General features: G+C 34.9%; 2 protein-coding genes and 2 pseudogenes across 4 annotated transcripts; 2 read left to right on the top strand and 2 right to left on the bottom strand.

The window, feature by feature from the left end:
• Nucleotides 1–307: 307 nt before the first annotated feature.
• LOC143544242 (putative pectate lyase 5) lies at nt 308–2,207 on the bottom strand (annotated as a pseudogene). Its single transcript, XR_013137215.1, has 4 exons — nt 2,065–2,207; nt 990–1,731; nt 609–737; nt 308–532 (listed from the first exon to the last, which is right to left on the bottom strand). The product of XR_013137215.1 is annotated as a putative pectate lyase 5 (transcript).
• Nucleotides 2,208–6,528: 4,321 nt separating this feature from the next.
• LOC143544262 (uncharacterized) lies at nt 6,529–11,555 on the top strand. Its single transcript, XM_077036398.1, has 11 exons — nt 6,529–6,646; nt 6,831–7,004; nt 7,419–7,616; nt 7,727–7,804; nt 8,094–8,434; nt 8,515–8,625; nt 9,009–9,493; nt 10,410–10,578; nt 10,671–10,910; nt 11,117–11,251; nt 11,421–11,555. Exons 1-11 carry the CDS (start codon nt 6,529–6,531, stop codon nt 11,553–11,555), a joined length of 2,184 nt encoding a protein of 727 aa, XP_076892513.1.
• A 1,393-nt stretch (nt 11,556–12,948) lies between these two features.
• LOC143544260 (large ribosomal subunit protein mL101 (rPPR4)-like) lies at nt 12,949–16,168 on the top strand (annotated as a pseudogene). The gene is made up of 2 exons (XR_013137221.1): nt 12,949–13,193; nt 14,725–16,168. The product of XR_013137221.1 is annotated as a large ribosomal subunit protein mL101 (rPPR4)-like (transcript).
• A 1,092-nt stretch (nt 16,169–17,260) lies between these two features.
• LOC143544241 (protein neprosin-like) lies at nt 17,261–20,343 on the bottom strand. Its single transcript, XM_077036384.1, has 6 exons — nt 20,131–20,343; nt 19,936–20,022; nt 18,458–18,622; nt 17,977–18,030; nt 17,845–17,901; nt 17,261–17,638 (listed from the first exon to the last, which is right to left on the bottom strand). Exons 1-6 carry the CDS (start codon nt 20,341–20,343, stop codon nt 17,261–17,263), a joined length of 954 nt encoding a protein of 317 aa, XP_076892499.1.
• Nucleotides 20,344–21,638: the final 1,295 nt, after the last annotated feature.

Below are 21,638 nucleotides of genomic sequence, written 5' to 3'. Positions count from 1 at the left end.
TGTGTAAACAGTGTAATACACGAGTTCAAAAACTAGCATGTTATATTACAATATAACATGATACATAGAAATAATCAAATTTTAAACAACAATCTCAAACACCCTTAACCAAACCCATAAGAGTATGTATACTATATGCATTAAATAATTATACCATCTAAAAATGTGAAAAGTAATGTTAACAAACAAATGAACTCCCTGATTGCAATTTCTTTATGTAAATATAAAGAAACATGCTAACTAGAATATATATTCTCTTTTTTCATGTCGTGTGACTTGAAAAAAATAAATCAAAATAACATTTGGACTAATAACACCTAAAGCCTCTCTTGCATCGGAGCACGCCTGCATTAGCTGTGATTGAGCCCACGAGGGAAGATGATCTTGCGCTCAGGCTCGATGCTCTTGCATAACTCTTGGAAGCTCCTTTACCAGATGGCGTGAAGTATGCACCATTTAACATGAGGTCGCCTTCCGAACGCCAATTCCAGCTTTTCCACTCATCCTCAGATGCTTCCTTCCGCTTTGTCACCTACACACAACATAACAAATTTAGAACCATATAAGATGATTGTAACTTCTTCTTATACATATGTACCAACTCTCACATCTTTGCCATCATGAGAATTAGGAGCTAGAAATCTATTCCCTTGACTATTGATGGTTGGTGAAGCACTTCCTCCAATTGCATCGGAGTATAGTCATTGTTCACCACATGGAAATATCCATGCCTACATCTATATTCATAAAAAGAACAGGTTTGTAAATTATAGATTTTTTATTTGTTGACTCTTAACTTGAAGGGGTTGTCAAATTGACTTGTTTATATATAACCCAATCCAAACATAATTCGTTTAATAAACGGGTTAGATGTATCAACCTTTTAATGATGTGAACCCCGTATAGACAACCCAAAAGCTAATTATTTTCTTATCTCGAGTAATGAGTTGTCACCCTACTATGTATGTATGTATGTATGTGGGACTTGCCTTGGCATCCTTTGAACAAGACCTTCACCAAAATGGTTAAATGCAATGGTGACTTGCATGTTTTTGTCTTGAGTGAAACTATCACTATGCCCTAATAGCATAACCTTTATCATGATGTGTCATGTAATTATTGGATATTGTGATGGCTGTAGATCCATGTGTGGCATCAATCAAGCCGTCATGACAATTAGACAATGAACAATGATCCACCCATATATGACTTCCACCGAAAATAGAGATCCCATCACCGTCTGATATTGTTCGCCGCCCATAGTGGTCAGGCGAGTCACGAACATCGGCATTCCCACCTTGCTTACAATCATGTATGTTGACTCCATGTATGATGATGTTTGTTGAATATTGGATGGTGATGCATGGTCCACCGGCTATATGAACATTGGCACCACGACCATCGATGGTCTTGAATGAGTTCATCATGAGTTCTTGTTTAAGTTTAATAGTCATGTCATGTGCAAATATGATCCATAATAGTTCTTCTTGGATCACACCGTATTTTAATGTTCCTTGTTTAGGGTTAACCGGATCATCATTTTTAGAATCCGTCACAACATATATTTTACCATCACGTCCTCCTATCGCCTGCTTGCCAAATCCAATTGCACAGTCGGCTAACCGTTGACGGTGGTTTTCCCAATTCTTGTCACATCGCCAACAATCATCAATCGGATTTCCTGTCCCACATAAGAAAAATCCCATATTTCTCCTAGATTCGTTTATACTCCTGCATTGCCACAAACAAATATTTATGAGTATAGGTGTCACTAATTAAAATGTTAATGTTTTCATCTAAAAAATCAATATTCGTTCACTAAAAATAACATTTTTTTCAACAAAAATTAAGTTTTTACAATTTGAAGAATCAAACTCACATTTTCCTAAAAAAAACAACAATTTTCACATCAAATAAACAAATTTTAGCCAACACATGGTCGATGGACCCTTATGACCCTCCCATGGTTCGTACATTATTTAAATAAACATTCTTTGATGAGAACTAAAAACATGAACACAAGCTAAATATAAAAAGAAGTAGCTTAGGTTATCCAAGGTTTACCTATGAAAATGATGCACTACAAGCTTAGGATCTTGTACATGTGAAGATAAGGTGGAAATAGGGGTAAGAAAAGCAAGAATGAGAGCTAAAAAGATTGTCAACCCCATGTTCTTCCTTCTTGAGAGATTCAAAGAAAGAAAATAGTATGTGTCAAAGGTGAGTAGTGAATGAGATTATTAATATTGAATCTTGAGTGTGCATTCAAAGGCACATGCACCTTCACGCATACAATAATAACCATTCTCAATAAATATTATTAACAATATTATAAACTGGAAAAAATATTTTTTTAGTGTATAAATTTTCGTAGAGACTGTATGAATAGGGATATGATTTATCTGTTTTTGTTAGAGAATTATATTTTTATAATTGTTTTAGTTGTGACACACTAATGCTGCATCTTTAACTACTTGATCTGTATATTAAAGATAATAAAGTTTAAAGCAATCTTTTCATGAACATATGTATGTGTTTTGGTTTTGATACATAAATTAATAAACCCTTAGTTTTAGAGTAAATTATGACTTATAAGTTATTTATATCTGAAAAATGTTAGTTGATTGAAAATGGTCTTTACAATAATGTATATTGAAAGCAACTCTTTAATTATTGTTTGGCATTAAACTTGAAAGTGACAAGAAAAACTAAAGGGAGAATTCATACACATTTTTTTAAACTTTATTAATGTGATCATATATGTAACTAAATTTTATAATATCAGCTATATCAGTGACCATTTATTAATAGCTTAACCTTTATAACAATCTTACATAAGGTGTATAAGGTGCATGCTTTTTCTCAAATCCGTCACGTTTGATAATTCTGTTACCCTAGACGGGTTACCATAAATTCAACTAATGTGATGGACGATTACAACTTTTACTTTTAAATGTGATAAATGTCGAGATCACAACTAAGTCTCTCATTCCAAAGGATACGAGTGGGGATCCGAATTAAACTCTATTCCCTCGCCATTTAAAAAGGATACAACCAAGTCTCTCATTCCAAAAGTTCACATATTCGATTCATACAACAAAAATGATTCGCTCATGCTTAACGTTTTTAGAAAACTTAATACAGACTTTTGTTTAAAGAGTCATAGAGATATAGTATTCATGCCAATGCATGATTTTATAACCATTTCATATATTTACTTAATAATCTTTAGCAATTCAGCTTACAATTGTATAGTGGGCCTTCTAATTTTTAAGAACTCATAAAATATAACTTTTTTTTATTATTATTAAAAGCGATTAAATCAGTATTAACAACATTATTTCTTCCAAAAACAATCTCTAATAGTGCATTACAACATATAAGTTATAGGACTTATATGAATACCATGTAATGTATAATTGTAATATATTAACAGACTTAACCGTGCCCATTAGCCCATTAACTTTTAACATCATGTAAGGTGGTCCCGTAAGTTTAGATTTTCTTCATAGTTCATAATTTCATATAGGTTGTGTGGACACTTTGCCCCTTAGCACATGCTAAATTGTAGATACATAAAAAAAAACTATTCTCGTATTGTGAGTTCTGACTTAACAATAATGTTGATACGAAGTCTACGAGTAAGACTTGAGGCTTTTTGTAACGACGGTGAATAAGCAAACGTTGATTGGGATATTCGACTTGGATGTATGATTAAGTTTGCACCCGTTAGCCTCGTCTCACACGCACACAAAGAGAAAGACCTTATGATCCAATTTATGTGTGAGAGAAACAAAGTCCATATTAGAAGAGTAAGAATGTATATCACGTATGATTGGATATTTCATGCCATGCACGCAACAGTCAAAATTTGCAATTGACTCATGAGTTCGATCGACAAAGAATGATGAATGTGACCGCTTACATAGTCATACGACCCAATGACCATTTTTTGCCCATGACCCATATGACGTGACAAACTCTCATGTGCGAACTTGATTGATATCGCGTGTTTGTTTAGCTTCGCCCTACTACTATCTTTTTTGTTTTATAACGATATAAAATGCATTCTTTGTTGTTAAATTATATTTTTTTATTAAAAGATATGGTCGGTATCATAAAAAATCAATTGGACCACGTGGCTGCGATGTGGTGTTGCCACCTCAATCGTTTTTTTTTTAAATACTAACTTTTATGTTATTTTTTTTATTGGAGCCTACTAACTTATGTTTACGATTTAGTGCTAATACATACTGATTTCATGTTGGCTCACCGTCGCAATGCAAGTTTTATTTAAATATATTTAGTTTTGTTGTGTTTGAGCTTGACGAAGTTATATTTTTGTTTTGTTCTGGTTACGTAACCCGATACCAACCGACTTTTGCATAACGTTGTTAACATGATTGATACCGACCGAAGTCGTTTAAGCATTTGTTATAAAGGCCAAAGGGGGACTCTACTCGTCGATCATCCGAAAGCAAGTCCACCGCTAGCTGACCATCACAAATATCTGTTTCGTGGTTGATTGCTTCCTCATAACCTAACCTCTTCTCAATCGACTCTGGTTCGCACTTTCATCCGTTACAATCATAATAGTAATTGCTTTGATTTCAATTCTAATTTATCGAATTATATGCTCGTCTTTTGATACACATTATATATCCGCATTTTGTTCAATTAGCTAGGTATAGATTATACGTTATTCAAATTGACGTACAGATTTAGTGTTAGATACTTAGATTGGAATATGATGTTGAATTTTAGGAATATTAGCTAGTATACTGAAACCCTAATTTGTGTTTTGTGTACTTTGATGTGATGTTTGAGTGTAGCGTTTGGTATGGTTGATTTCATTTGTGCTTTGTTGGTAGTTGGAACTGAACTTCATGAAAAGTAACATTAGTCGGTTTTGACGGTTTGTAGGTCAAACCGTGATCCGAACAGTTAGTAACGGTTTTTTATCACCAGAAACCGAAACCTAACGTTGGAAAACTAACCGTAGCATTACCAACGGTTTGGTTCTGGTTTAGTTTCACGGTCTTGATAGAACGTGCATCTCAATAATAAAGGATTTGTCCAATGGATTTAACTAGTAGGTCTATATTCTAGATCAACTAGACTCTTTGAATAATCAATTAGGGCTTAGGAGCTAACTTATTAAGCTCAATAACACACACACATGCACACGCTAAAAAGATCTCTAAATAACAAAAGTTTATAGTCCGGTCTGGTTTTATACGGTCAGTTTTTGGTATAAACCGCAAACCAAACCATTCGCTATGGTTTGAAGATTTTGAAACCGACCAAGCGAAAATTAAAGAAGAAACCGACCGTGAAACTAAACCAATGACTGGTTTGGACGTTTTCATGGTTTTTAACCGAACCGTGAACACCCCTATGCTGTTACATTTGTACAAACAAAATCAATACTATTTTCCCAAGAGTGTGTAAACTAATAGATTTTAATGAGGCAATGAGCATACTTTCTTTGGTAGTAGCTTAAATTCTACATGATTACAAGTGGTCATGTGAAGAATGTCAATCAAAATGTGAACATTGAATGCTAAGCTTTTTGTGTGGTCACTGCTTAGCAGTATGTAATCTTCTTGTTATCACTATGATAATAGAGAGAAAAAAAGAAAGACAAGATACCCTGGATAATATTTGTTTAGCTATATATGTCGCAATTCTGTGTTTTATTCAGTTAACTGTTTATTTAGTTCTAATGGTTAAGAGGCTATAAATCCATTAGCAATGTACATTTTGTTTCAATTTAGGCTTTTTAGTTGAACAACTAACTCTCTAGATGTTGCAGCCTTTTTTATACTAATATTTATTCTCTTTTTTTTATATCAGAAATTAATCTTACCGGATGAGAAAACGGGCATGAAGTAGGAAAGCACTTCTTTGGCAGGTTGTGATGTCAGTTCTTTTGGCATATTAGGATTGTGTTACTCTCTTTTGTCATATGCGAAGAGTTGGATGATTTTATTATTTTGACTCCATATACTGTTTGCTGCAAAATTAAGGTAATTCTTATAGAAGTTTATTCTTGGTTTAGATTTATTATTTAATCTGCATAGAATGGGTGACTTGTGTTTGTAAAGTTTCAGACTAATCATCATCATCATCATCGTACTCAGTATATCCCACCAATAGCAAAGCTATGGTAGGGTCTGAGGAGGGTAAGATGTAGACAGCCTTACCTCTACCCCATAAGGATAGAGAGGCTGCTTCCGGTGAGACCCCCGGCTCGATAGTAGTTTTGCATCAAGCCTTGGACATAAGGCACATAGCACTCAATCATCGGGACCGGCTGATCGGTGCATGTACCCTTGTCTTTCGGCTATCAACGCCACTACATGATGCCTGATTAACCGTCCGTCACTTTTAACGTTATTTTCACGAGATTAGTAAAATAACGTCAAAATTAGTGCAATTTCACTTTTGCCCACCCGAGGGTTCACACATATATACATCATATGTGCGCACCGCAAGCAGGGCTAATATTTTATTTTGAACCAGGAAATGCCACGCAAAGTAACATATGGAGTTGATTTCGATGACGACTATGATATTTATGATGACTACCAAGAGGACAATTACGATTATGACTATGGCAATGGCATAGATGCTCATGACACTGGTAATTGATCATTTGATCTTTAATCTGCAGAGTTTTTTGAGCTTATTAATGACCATATGATTCCACTTTACTTAACATTTGTAAACCAATAATTGTATCTAAATCTTTATGGCATATTGATTTTTACGATGTCTATAAAAAATAAGCTTTCTATGTTGTTGTGACAATTATACTCTTTGTATAGCTTGGAACTCTGTTGAAGTGAAACCTGAAATTAGACAAGAAGTCATTCGGCAAAATGTTTGGCGCTGCCCCATATGTACATTTGATAATGAGGAGTATATGTCATCATGTGATATATGTGGTGTTCTTCGCAACCCTTTGGTCAGAAGTAATAACAATGGGCAATCAAGCAAAGGTATGCATCTTTGTTTAATGTTTTTGTGCTCTGTAGTTAAATTATCTTACAGAGTAAACCAAAATTTAGAAAGAGAAACTAAGAGAAAGTCAACATTTTGCATGTAATATTAAAAGTCAACAATGGTGGCTAATTGCTAATTTGCTTTAAAAGAAAAGGCATACTTTTGTTAAATGCTATATTAGAAACTGAAACTGTGATGTGACGTATGTCTATATTAAAATTGTTCCTTCACTCACTATTAGTTGTACGGTAGTTGATATTTGACAAAGCATTTCTGTCTAATATACATGCACCGGTTTGCGCTGAAGAATAATTTGAAGTTTAAGGAGTTTACATACCTTTAGGAATTTGGATTTAGGACCTATTTTAATTTTAGGTTTCCACTTTATAGATTAGATTTTTTTAATGCAGCTGGTGGCAAATGCGTGAATTCAGAAGCATCAGTGATGGCAAAGTCTCTTTTTGCATCATTGGAAAACTTACAACCACAGAAAGATGCTTCTTCAATGAAAGATGACAAACTTTCTCACTTTAATGGAAGTACTCAAGCGCAATTTCGTGATTTACATAACGCCTTTGTTTCTGAAAAACATTACAACACTAACATAGGTCTGTACATGCTCTTGACATAGATGGCCATTTTAAGACACATATTAAACCCTTCTTACATAACGACTAACTTTAATGATCCTTGGACTTTCGTGTTTTGACTACTTCAGCCCCTTTCAAGTTTGATGTCCCATCTCCGGATGATGTGGTTTCTCTGGGGTTGAAATCTCACAGAATAGGTTCCAAAGGTACTCTGTAATCATGTTAACATACTAACATGTAGAAGAAAACACTGTCATACTAAAGACACCCAGATATACACATGATCCATATTGGCATGCAGATGTTTCATGTTAAAGTACTTGCTTGTGTTTCACAATCATAATAATATGTTCATGAACAAATACTACCAACTATACTAACTGTATATTTGCTGTTGCTTTATGCCATTTAATTTCTGTTATGCTCAAAATAAATGTTAAGTTTTCTAGTTGAGAGTTGAGACCTGACATGTTCCATTCTGTTCTAATTAAGCAGTTGCTCCCAACTTGAACAAGCCATCAACTTCTAATGCTCCTTCCAGCAAAAAAATAAACAGTGCCAACTCTAGTTCAGGTGCAAAACCTTCCACCATGTCAGCATCACTTAATTCAAAGATTAAGTTTAATAATGTGGAAGAGAGCAGTTGTGCTTCCAAAGTTGAGGCGCAAGCAGTTAGTCTTTCCAGTGAATTGAACAACATGACCGTGACTGGAAAATCTGGAAATTCCAAAGGTAATAACAAGGAAAAGATAGTAACTCGTGCAGAATATAAACCTGAGAAGTGGATGTTACCTGAACAAACTGATGATCGTTTGACTCAGCTGAATCTTGCTATTGTAAGTTTGCTATGTTATTGATCTTAAGATTTATTAAGTTGAATTATAAGCTCGTGACACCATCTATTTGATATTTGCAGGTTGGCCATGTGGATTCTGGAAAGTCAACACTCTCAGGAAGGCTGCTACATCTTCTAGGCCAAATATCTCAGAAACAAATGCACAAATATGAAAAGGAGGCTAAATTACAGGTATTTTTGGTTGGTGTATTAAATGGTGTTAGTCGGGTTGGGCTGGATATACTGGCCAAAATGGTCTCGGGTTGGGCTCGATATAAAGGTCAGAATGGTGTCAGGTTAGACTGGGTTGACCCACTGACACTTTTAGTATGTAACTTAATTTGTTACCATAGACAAATGTTATATTAATTATTATAGAAATGACCGAAATCTTGACTTTACCCGTTTGTCCCATTTGATCATTTTCCCTTTGCTATTTGTATTTGACCCGTTTGAGATAAAATACAGCCCAAATAGACCCATTCATAACTAAACAGGCAAAGTTTTCTCCTATAATTTTTTCTGCTGAACTTGGTTAACTGGATTTATGACTTAATTTTTTATTTTTAATAAAGGGGAAAGGTTCTTTTGCTTATGCATGGGCGTTAGATGAGAGTGCTGAAGAAAGAGAACGAGGAATAACTATGACAGTAGCAGTTGCCTACTTTAATTCCAATAAATATCATGTTGTGATACTTGATTCACCGGGCCATAAAGATTTTGTTCCAAACATGATATCTGGTGCAACACAAGCAGATGCAGCAATTCTTGTTATTGATGCATCACTTGGTGCGTTTGAGGCGGGTATCGATAGTGCAGGTGGTCAAACACGGGAGCACGCACAGCTGATAAAGAGCTTCGGGGTTGACCAAATAATCGTGTCTGTTAATAAAATGGACGCTGTTCAATATTCAAAGGATCGCTTTGATACTATTAAATTGCAACTTGGGACATTTCTTCGGTCTTGTAATTTTAGAGATTCTTCTGTGTCGTGGATTCCGATGAGTGCCATGGAAAACCAAAATTTGGTGGGACCTGCTTCTGATGCACGGTTTTCTTGGTCAGTTTGTTTATTTATTTGCTTGTTTTGTTATCTATATTTTTAAATGATACGCTTTCTTATAGGTTTCTGTAGATGTGACAGTTTTACCTGTTTATCTGTAACTGGGTTGGTTTGGCCGTTTGGGCTATGCTCTACTTGTAACAGGCCAAAATTGGAACAAAAAAAATTTAGAAAGGAAACAGGCCCAAATGAGTTGAAAATCAAGTGTTTTATAAACCTCTCAAATAGTTAATTCATTTCATTAAAAAATTTGGTATTATTGCAAATCCTATTTTGGCACACTGGTTTATAAAAAAGGAAATTGTGGGACAATAGGCTTTCTTATAGGTTTCTGTAGATGTGACAGTTTTACCTGTTTATCTGTAACTGGGTTGGTTTGGCCGTTTGGGCTATGCTCTACTTGTAACAGGCCAAAATTGGAACAAAAAAAATTTAGAAAGGAAACAGGCCCAAATGAGTTGAAAATCAAGTGTTTTATAAACCTCTCAAATAGTTAATTCATTTCATTAAAAAATTTGGTATTATTGCAAATCCTATTTTGGCACACTGGTTTATAAAAAAGGAAATTGTGGGACAATAGGTGCTTTGGGTTGACCCAATCTGAACCGGAAGAAGCCTATTTGGCCTAGTTCTTTTGAATGGGTCACCCAGGCTCAGTTTGGGGTTTCAGGTCGTCTTTTTATCCTTTTAAGGGTTTCAAATAGGTCTAAAGTCGCTCAAATTGCTTCTTAACGCATGAAACCCGTCAAATCATTTTGTTCTTTAGATTTTTGTTGAATATAATGTTTATACTTTTGACACACTATTATTTCTTGAAAACCAAATAGTTTGGCGTAATGCTATATTTTAAGCAACATTGAACGAAGATCAAGAAACTACAAGTTAAATTATCAGTTATTTGGTTATAATACAGGTACAAGGGGCCGAGTTTGTTGGAAGCTATAGATGCTCTTCAACCTCCTGCTAGAGAATACGCTAAGCCTTTTTTAATGCCCATATGCGATGTCATCAAACTTCCATCTCAAGGTCAGGTATCTGCATGTGGGAAGTTAGAGTCCGGTGCTCTTCGTAATGGAAGCAAGGTACTACATTCACTTATTATTTAATGGATAAATTTATCACTGTAAAAACAGAAGGGCTAATTGCCTTTTGGTTTCAATGTTATTAATTATAGGTTCTTGTTCTGCCTTCTGGAGAGATTGGAACAGTGCGATCATTGGAACGTGATTCTCTGCCATGTGGCATTGCAAGAGCAGGAGACAATGTAGCTGTTAGTCTACAAGGCGTTGATGCAAGTCGTGTGATGTCTGGTGGTGTGTTTTGTCATCCAGATTTCCCTGTGGCAGTCAGTGATCGTTTGGAGTTGAAAATCCTCGTTTTGGATATCCAAATGCCAATTTTGAGCGGCTCACAGGTAATGTTCTTACTTATGCGTGTTTATACTATCATAGTCTTAGAGATTATACTTTACATGTAAATACGACTTGCTTTACTTAAAACACATTTTGACTCATTATCCAAAAGTTTCTATAAATCATGCCAATTATATCATTTTTATTTATTATTTATTTTCGGGGACTTCATGTTGATGGTTTTGTGATGGAACTACAAAATGAGCAGTTGGAGTTTCACATACACCATGCGCAGGAAGTAGCAAAAGTTGCAAAGATTGTGTCGTTGCTTGATTCCAAAACTGGTAAAGTAACAAAGAAGTCACCACGATTCCTGTCAGCCAGGCAAAGTGCTGTAATTGAGGTGCATACAACTCTTCTTAATTCAGTGTATATAAGAAACAGACATATCATTGAAATAAAAATATACAATTAACTTCTATTATAGTTTTAGACCAAAATCAATGCCATATATTATTTTATGTTTTACATTTGAACTACAGTTTACTTGATATTTACTACAATACCCTCAGGTGGCGCTTGGAGGAGAGGTCTGTGTGGATGAGTTTTCAAGTAGCAGGGCCCTCGGCAGAGTATTTCTTAGATCTTCAGGGACAACAGTTGCAGTTGGTGTGGTAACCCAAGTTATAGCGCGTGAGCGGAACTAGTTCATCATAAAAGGAGCCGTTTTGAGTTTTCCATATTTTTTACGTAATTAATCAGAGTGTGCAATTTTGTATCGATTAGGCGGTCCCTGTTTTATGACAGAATTGTTGGAATTATTTAGTTTCTCGTGTTTTATGATTGGTTTATATGTTTTTTTAAATGCTTTGTAGCAAACAAATCGTATATTTTGAATGTGGTCATGTAACTAGTCACATCATGTCTGATTCTCTTGTTCGTATTTATCGTTATGTTGAATAAACATAGGTTTTGATTGGAATTATTTTAAATTTCAATTCCACCCCTTATTCAATTGAACACACCATTCCACTGGATATAAATTCAAATTCTTTCGAATTTCACGAACCTAACACGCCCCAAATGCCTAGTTAATAGAAAAGAGAAAATTCCCATAATAACCATTTTAGAAAATGGTTTTCTAGATTTGTTTTATCTTTTACAAAGAATTCCTAAAATGTTCATTACGAAATAGACGGGATGACTTTTTAATAATCCAAGACGACTAGTTCGTAGAGCCAACTAAAAAACGTACATGTGTTCATAAAGCTAACGCGACGACTAGTTCGTGAAGACAATCTAAGCGCCAACAAAACAGTCGGCCCGACGACTGCATTCATGTCTATGTCGGCCCGACTAGATTGTGAACATGCCGACTAGATCGTGAAAACGCCAACTACATCACAACCAACTAGATCAATTTGTTAAAAAACACGGGCCGACTAGTAAATTATGTTGGACAACTAGATCATATCAAATGAAGATTTTAAAAAAGTGTTATAAAAAATTGGGGACGACTAGATCATAAATATGGCGACTAGATCGTGAACATGCCGACTAGAACATGATACAAAAAAATCGGATGACTAGATCATGATACAAAAAAACCTGGAAGACTAGATTATCATTTTAAAATGGTTTGTAAATGGTTTTTTTAACTGATTTAGTCGGTTGTGATTTAGTAGGCATTTTCACGATCTATTCGGCGTTTTCACAATCTAGTCGGCCTGACATAGACATGAATGCAGTCGGCTTTGTTGGCGCTTAGATTGTCTTCACAAACCAGTCGTCGCATCAGCTTTATGGACACGCGTTTGTTTTTCATTGGCTCTACGAACTAGTCATGTTGTATTATTAAAAAGTCGTCCCCCCATTTTGTAACGAACATTTTGAGAATTCTTTACAAAAGATGGATGAAAAACGGTTATGGGAATTTTCCCAATAGAAAACTGGGCTAAAAGCCCAGATAACCGAAGGTGCACCCTAGATCCCATGTTCCCACCACCACCCGAAACCCCCCTTAAAACCTAAACCCTTCAATTAGGGTTCCGAAGCCAATATCCATATGATTTGATTGATCCAATTAATATAATTATAATAATACAATGTCGTCTTCACTGTTTATCCAACGATTCGGTAGAACAAAGAGTCTGACGAAGAGATCCACGAAGAAGTATCTGGAAGAAGCTCTTTACAGACGCCTGCTCAAAGATGGCGGATCGGATGCTAGCGTTCGACAGAATTTGAATGAGTTTATTAAGTCCAGAAAGAAAGCCTACAAATGGGAGGTGAATCACACGCTCAAAATCCTTCGAAGTCGCAACCGCTACGCGCCTGCTCTAAAGGTCTTCTTCATCATCTTATTATTATTACTATTATTATTATTATTATATGATGTTTAGATATAGGATTTTGAACTTAAAACAGTAAAATGCTAGACATTAAGCTTTCATCGGACACGTGAACTATATCTATCCGAACGGAATTTCTAGTTCGTGTTCGAAATGAACTTGTTAGCGAACGGTTTACAGCACAAATTTTTATAGTTTTATTTAATTTGGCTAACTGAAAATGGTTAGTAAGAGTGGTTAGGTGTGTTTTTTTGACATCCGTATTCATATGTTAGTTTTTACGTATCAATTAATCACATAGTACTCGTATGTTTTTTTTGTTTTATAGTTAATTAAATGGCTTAAATTTATATATGATATGAGTAGAAAAGTCGCTAAAAAGTATTAAAAGCCTGTAATGCGAGATGTAGTCACCACCACTAGATGCAAATACCTATTAGTTATAAAACTAAGGTTTGAGTGTAAGATGAGCTATCAGCTACTTGAAAAATGTGACCTAATTATTTGTTATGAGTTAAATTGTTTTGATATTATTAGTCTGTTCTGCTTGACAATTTTATGATAATATCTTGATTTCTAAACTTTATTACTAAAACAACTAGGATTTGGATTAAAAAATTCCGGTTTATTCGATGAACACGCTTGCTTTAATTTGTATCTAAGTTTATGTGTAAAATACACAAGCAGTTGTAGAGGTCAGCAGTACTATTTCACTAGCGTACTTATTAAAGTATTGAAAAGCTCTTAGAGCAAGGTTCCCATCACTGTTTTAGGGCAACATTTCCAGTTTTGTTATAGTTATCATGACCGGCTTTTGGTATTTGTTTATAGATTGTATTCAGAAATCAGGAATGAACATAGCCAAACTTCAGTGTACTGATTTATCTTTCTAAAAGTGTATGAGAAATATCTATCTCTGATTAATGTAACTACAATGGAGGAAGTGAGGAACCCTTCTTAAAATATTCAAGTTAGAAACCTTAGGTAAATCTATACACCTTGAGAAACATATCTTGTGCCCATTTGTTAGGTTTTATCTATAGATGAATTTGGTGTATTTTGTCTTCATAGGTTTTATGAGTAGCTCAAGTTTAGAGTTTGTTACAAAGGCATGATTATAGTCATTTCTGATTTCAGGTTTTTTGGGTAAAAAAACTTATGCTTTTTAAGTAGTGAGGTTTTTGTATAAGCAACAAATTGGATGTGTGAAATGTTCATTTTTATGGTTGAAGGATACTAATAAAAAACAGAGCAGCACCTTAATTGGCATTCCTACATAAGCCTATAGTCTTGTTGGGTAATAGATCTAAAGAAGTTTTCACTTCGACTTTCTCTTCCCTTTTAAAAAGTAGACATTTGAAAGTACTCTATAGTTTAAGATAAACATTAAGTTTTGAGCCTTTAGCAAGCTTTATGAACATCTGTAGTCATCTATTTTGAAGCTTTTATAGATATATCTCAGTGCACTTGTTACGGTTATTAGTTTTCACATCCTTTTTGCATTGATTGCCGTATAATTTTACAGCTGTCAGAAACTATGGCAGAAAGGGAATGAACAAAACAGTCACCGATCAAGCCGTACACATCGATCTAATCGCCAAAACAAAAGGAATAAACGCAGCAGAAGCTTATTTTGTTGATCTCCCTGAACAATCAAAAAACCACTTCACATACGGTCCACTTCTTAACCATTATTGCAAGGAGTTAATGACTGATAAAGCCGAGTCTATGTTTGCAAAAATGAAAGAATTAGAGTTAACTTTAACTTCAGTACACTACAATTGCATCATGACTCTATACGAAAAAACCAATCAACCAGAAAGAATTCCAGAAATCATCATGGAAATGAAGGCATCCGAGGTCAAACTTGATACTTTGACCTACAATCTTTGGATGAGGGCTGTTGCTGCATTGAATGATATCTCTTCGGTTGAACGAGTAATTAATGAATTAAAGAGGGATGAACAAGTTTCTGAAGATTGGACTACTTATTCCAATCTGGCATCAATTTATGTCGACTTTGGTTTGACCAGCAAAGCAGAAGACACTTTAAAAGAATTAGAAAAGAAAAATTCCCACAAAAATCTTTCTGCATTTCAGCATTTAATCACATTATACGGGAAAATCGGTAACCTAATCGAAGTTTATCGCGTATGGCGTTCCTTAAAGCTCGCTTTTACCAAAACTGCAAATATTAGTTATCTAAATATGATACAAGTTTTGGTCAAGTTGAACGATTTACCAGGAGCCGAAAAATGTTTTAGAGATTGAATATCGGGTTCTCCGTCGTACGATATTCGGATTGCAAACGTTCTTATAGGAGCTTATATTAAATCCGATTTATTTAACAAAGCCGAAGAGCTTAGAGAGTTGTCAAAAAGGAGAGGTGCAAAACCTAATGCTAAAACATGGGAACTTTTCTTGAATTATCATTTGGAAAAAGGTGAGATTGTTTCTGCTGTTAATTGCTTTGATAATGCAATTGCTTCCGGTACATCAATGGGTAAAAAGTGGGTCCCGGAGGCAACAATAATTAGGAAGTTCATGGAGTATTACGAGGGTTGTAATGACGTTGATGGTGCAGAAGGGTTTGTGAAGGTTTTGCAGAAAGCTGATGATATTGTTGGTGGTGAAGTGTTGGAATCTTTGATTAGGATTTATGCAGCTGCTGGAAAAACGAGTCCGGTTATGCATCGTCGGGTCAAAATGGAGAATATCGAGTTGAGTGATGAAGGTAAAGTTTTGCTCGAAAAGATAACGGTCAAGTAAGCTTTATTGTTGTTAACATTTATATGAATTTTTGTTTGGAATGAAAGATTTTTAAAAGTTCCATTTTAAAAGTCAGCTGTTTGCCATTGGATCTTGAAGCAGCAATAAGGGATTAACTTTTGTGATTTTGTGTTTTCATTTTGAATTTCATAATGCAAATTCTCATGAGTTTGATTCTACAAATTTTGTATCGTGTATGGTATGCCTAATTGCCTAAATTATTTATTTTTGTATAATTAATTTAAGTTTATTAAATGTGACCAACAGTTTTATATAAGTTTATATTAAAGTTGAAATGGATGTAGTTAAATAAACATTAGGAAAACAGTGGTAAAAAACTAATAAAAGTTAAGGTTTATGTTTTGTGTTAATTATTAAGATATGTTTTTAATGTGGGGCTACCTCACTTGATAGTATCAAATACCTTTTAGAGGTGATGCCTCGTGTTCTCGTTCAAAAAACATTATTAAGATACGATTTTGAACTGAAGGCCTATACATTTAGGTTATAAGCCTATGATGTACTTAGCTCGTTGAACATAAGACCCGTTGAAAACCCGATTGGTCATTGCTGCATGTAGTCGGAGCTGCCAACCCGGCAACCCATATTGGAAAACCGGATGGTGTCATAATTAATTTAAAAAGATTATAAGATACACCATACATATGTTAAATAAAAGTTAAATACTATACTGTTATATGTAGGCTATATTTAAAAGATTATAAGATGCATCATGCATTTGTTTTTTCTAACAAATTATATAAAAGAGAGAACATTGCAAAACTAACATCTTTTTAGGTCCTAGGGATGGTGGCCCAGTAACACAAACAAAGTATTTTAAACTTTTGAAAACTCGAAGGTCCTTGGTTCACGAGTCGAGCCAGGGTGGTTTTGAGCTCGGACTCGAAATTAAATGAGGCAACTTAGCTAGGCTCTAGCTCGATTTTGAAGTTGAACGAGCTTAAGATTGAGCCAGCGAGTCAAGCCATAACTCAAGCCGAGCTTGGGTCGATTTTGGCTCGGTTACAAAAATGATCCAAATCAGCTAAGGATATTTCAAATCAACTTTTTATAGCTAGTTTTATTCGAGCTTTTATCGAGCGAGCCACGAGCTCGAGCTTCGAGCCTCGAGCTTTTTGAACAACCCTAGGTTCAAGTCCCACAAACTACAAAGAAATTTGTCTTGTAAAAAGAGAAAATTTTGCTCAACACTGGATCACTAGTTCAAGCAAAATAACATTTTTTTTTGTTTATTATATATTAGATAATTGATACATGAAAATGTTTAATTGTCAAGGGCATTTTGGACTCTTTCCAGGCCCTCCAAAAAAGACATAATGATCAAAAAGGCCTTCATACCCACTTGTAACATCATAACAATTGGCTTTTTCTGCCACTACAACAATATCAGACAAATTTGGGCTTATTGTGGTTGCCCCATCAATCAATTCTATGTTAGAAATAAATGCAGCTTTCCCAAAGCCTTCTCCTGGGAAGTGACCACTTCCCATTTGAGTTGAAGTGTGTTGACCGGTTACTCCATTGTCAAACACTTCTCCTCCAAACTGAATCATCGTTGCGTGATCACGAAGGTCTGTGAATAGAGTCGACGGCCAGTACCCTATTTGATCACCATCCATACTTAGCCACCAGTTTCCGTTCTCCAGATCCTGTAGATATCGACATCAAAACAAAAATCATAAGTCATAAGTATATGCTTATACAAACCACTTGAGTCTAACACCAGCCAAGCACCCTTAATGACCCGTGTTAAATATTAAAATATTTACCTTATATATTCCTAGGTTGATATTAAACTGGCTAGCGTTATACGTTGATACATCGACAATAGCTCCTCCAACAGTGATCTTATTACTCGTTTGGACGAATCCTGAACACAACAAATTGTATATCCGGATTTATACCCATCGCCCTGCAGTCCAACAAATGAAAAAAATGTTACATTTTAAAAGCTACAAAAATGTTAGTTATCAAAAATAAGACTTACTGTCCAATAAATAAAAAGTCTAGGGGATTTGTCTCCAAATAGTCCAGGGTAAACCTGAAATAACAAACACACAAACAATATCTTAATAACTAAATATAGTAATATACTATATAAACTCTTCAGAGATTATGAGAAAAATCTAAAATGTACACAAGTTCATGCACGTGTTTGAGTGTGCAACAGAATATAGTTTTTCACTTATTTATCTTTCACATCTGGTTCTTCATACTCTAAAATATACAATAAAGTTATGTGTGTAGGAAAAAAAATAAGGGTTTTTACTTGTGAATAATATATATAGATAGAAAATAGAGAATATGATATGAGATATTTTTAAAACATAAACATTTTTAAAGAAAAATGATGTTTTTAATTCAAATATATAGATAGAGTATGTTACTTTGAGAATTTGTGACATCATGATAAAAGATAATTAAAATGAACTAATGAAGTAAATATAAAATGTAAGGAAATGAAGTACCATCCAACCAACTTCAATAACGTTGACATCATGATTGGGAATCCTAGATATAACCCAAATTTGTGAATTGCTATAATCATCTTTATTTGCAATATTTGGAGCCCACACATTTACAATGGCTTTTATTCCATGATATTTTTTTCCCAATAAACATCCCAATGCATGCTATCAAGTGCAAACAAACAATAACCACAAATTAAACTTTTGTCAGGATAATAATATATGGCAAATGTTATGTTTAATTTCCTTCTTATTAAGGCATGTATATGACAATGTTTTTCAGACTGGCTAGTTTGTAACGGTTTTCACCCAGTTACTCAAAATAGATCAATTCATTTGTGTTTCGTCCATTGGCTAGTAACTAAATCAAAGACACTGGTGATTTCCGGTCCAAGCGGCCAAACTCACAGTTAAAATTGGCTATCAAAACAGAAGTTAATACCACTCTTTAATTTTATGAACTCATTAAAAATCCATATTTTTTAGGTTATGCTAATAAATTACAGTTAATGTGTTATCTTTATTTAAAAAATATATAAATGGTTGCCTCGGGTTTGAATATATGGAATCGGTAAATTAATAATGGACGGTTGAAGCTATGTCTTAGGGCTAAAACTCGGGTATTGATGATTGGTAGCCCGAATGGCTCGAACTTAGGTATTGGTGATTGAAAAAGGGTGCTATATTTATAGACATTAAATATAGAGTCAAAAAAGAATAAAATGTATGGAATGGATAAAAAGTAATTTGTTAAAAAACCATAACTTTGTGTTTGACTAAGATGTTTTAATAACTATATCCCATTCTAAATAGTAGAAAGGAATTAAAATCAATTCTAATTAGGATTAAAAAATAAAAACCAGTTACCTCACGCCTTGAGCCACTTGAGTCATTTTTGGTACTAATTTTCTTTCCAAATTTAGAAATAGAACGAAATCTTAATATGTCACTTGCACTTTTTCTTCTTATTGGGATTGTTCCATTTGGACATGATTCACCATTTGAACTCCACAAGTGCTTTGATTTCTGACGTTATTGTCTTATTATCATCTTCTTTCGGTAACTCCAGGGGACCCCTGACAATAAAAATAAATTAACTTTATATAATTATCTTCAAATATCAAAATAATAAGAAAATGACAATGTTGCTTTTTTTTTTGGAACGACCAACTAAGTAACGCCGGATACTTCGTACGCGGCCCCCATTGGCTAAAGGTAGCCCGAGCCGGCCACGAGTCCGGATAGACAGAGCCCCTAGCGGTCCACCTATTGAGGGATTCCCCGGATAAAACCCGACCCCCACGCCCGCCAAACGGCACGATAGCGAGAAGCCGGTAAAACCGAGTGAGATCAGGACTCGAACCCTGACAAGCCAGGGTCATATCTCACAATGTTGTTTACCCCTAGTTTGCACGCTACTTAGCATAACATAAAAATAATTTTAATACTAGTTAACGTAAAAAGATACTTAAATATACCAATGGCATTGTTCCTCTTAACTCAGGGAGATCAAAAGCTGGTTGAAGATGAATCAAAACACAATCTATTATATCACCATCCGGGCTCTGCTTATATAAAATAAAAATTAATAATTAATATAAAAAATATAAATAATAATAATAATAAACAAACACATGTTTTTATAAAACATCAAATAGAGTCTTAAGAGTTACCTGAATTGACTTAACAAAAGGCTTGTTGATCTTCCTAACGCTAGAATTTATCAGTTTCATCTTCTTATACTCGTCACCCGACATTGAATTTTCGTTTTCTTGCCATAAGTTTTCGATACCCTTCACAACGTAAATGGGCGAAAACAAGAAGAAAGAACACACAAGAGCGGAAATGAGAGAAGGAATAATCTCATGACAGTAACTAGACCTCATTGTATGTATATTATTGTGTTGTTCTTCATGAACAAAATTTGACTTGATATAGGGAGTTTGACAACTTTTCCAATTGAATTAAATACTGGGTTATGACCAATAAATGCTGAAGTAATTAGTATTTAATAATCTTTCCAAGATATTTAATGATTATCAACACATATATGATTGTAATCCATTCCACCTTTAATACTTAATAGGAGACTTGTTTATTTCTTTATTTGTCCATAATTTCTTGTTTTATTTTAAAGTAAATTACAGGTGGCTTACGACCTGATAGTGATAAGAAGTCAAAGTTTAATGGGGTTTGCAGTCCAGATGTTATTGGTATTGGAATTTAGGAAGATGTTGTAGGACATGGTCACGATTTATTAAATAATATTTAATAAAATAAATAAATAATTTTTTTATAAAACTTGGAAATTGTAGTACATAAACAGTATACAAATTTAAACGAAAATAATATGAAATATAACATATATACATATCTTGATTCATACCGAGGACCTTGACTTGTGCTCTAATAACAAATTCTTGAAACCGCACCGTAACAACACTCACATCGTCTAGCTTGTATTCAACGAGACCCGAGCATCACCATCGAGTCATGTCTTCCTTCATTCGGTGAACACGTCTTGATCATATGAAGCCATACGTACCTTCCTAGTTGCAAGACTGAACACACTGTGGTTCCCGGTTGTGGCTGAGGATTTCTGTTAAACCGAGGTCCCTTAAAACAGAGTTCAGGCCACCTCCGCGGGCCCGTCTGTTTCCCAGGGTACAACAGCCGAAGCAGTATGTACTGCCGAGATTACCCTAGCACCGGAACTATATTTGTAACGCGAGTTCGGGATCGAATGAGAGTTGGAATTGAGAGAACGTATCATTGCCAGGAAGCCGTTTGGTTCTATGTGAATGGTAAACGAGCGGGGGCTGCGTGTGCATTCGGGTCGTGACTGATATGGTTTGTCGGTGTGTCGGTGTGTGGTGTTTTTATCTAAAATGCTCCCACACACCTATTTATAGCAAGGAAGTGTGATGTGTCATCGGACGCGTGTCACTCACAGAACTGAGGTGAGCTCAAGCGCTAACACCTGGCGTGCTGACTCACCTCAATTATCGACACATGGCAGCTTGTGGCACTAAACTCTCCAGAAAGTGACATGTAGGCTACTGACTCATCACTAGACAATGACAAGTGTCACACTACCTAACCCTACTACACAAAAATACTAAGGCAGCTCTTGAGCGTTCTACCAATGTGGGACAAACCCATTTCCCTTTTACCAATGTTC

This window comes from Bidens hawaiensis, unplaced genomic scaffold (genome assembly GCF_021521415.1).
Source record: "Bidens hawaiensis isolate Kalapana, Puna unplaced genomic scaffold, B.hawaiensis_p1.1 tig00013505_1, whole genome shotgun sequence".
NCBI classification, from domain to species: Eukaryota; Viridiplantae; Streptophyta; class Magnoliopsida; order Asterales; family Asteraceae; genus Bidens; species Bidens hawaiensis.
Note: the sequence above shows the minus strand (reverse complement) of the source record. Positions and strands in the feature narration are given on the sequence as shown.

Coding starts and splice junctions, on each gene's coding strand:
- LOC143544241 (XM_077036384.1), bottom strand. CDS start 20,343: ATGAGGTCTAGTTACTGTCATGAGATTATTCCTTCTCTCATTTCCGCT. Junction 18,623..19,935: donor TAAGAGGAACAATGCCATTG/GTATATTTAAGT, acceptor TGCACTTGATAG/CATGCATTGGGATGTTTATT. Junction 18,031..18,457: donor TTATTGAAGTTGGTTGGATG/GTACTTCATTTC, acceptor TTGTTATTTCAG/GTTTACCCTGGACTATTTGG.
- LOC143544262 (XM_077036398.1), top strand. CDS start 6,529: ATGCCACGCAAAGTAACATATGGAGTTGATTTCGATGACGACTATGAT. Junction 9,494..10,409: donor TCTGATGCACGGTTTTCTTG/GTCAGTTTGTTT, acceptor GTTATAATACAG/GTACAAGGGGCCGAGTTTGT. Junction 10,911..11,116: donor CAATTTTGAGCGGCTCACAG/GTAATGTTCTTA, acceptor CAAAATGAGCAG/TTGGAGTTTCACATACACCA.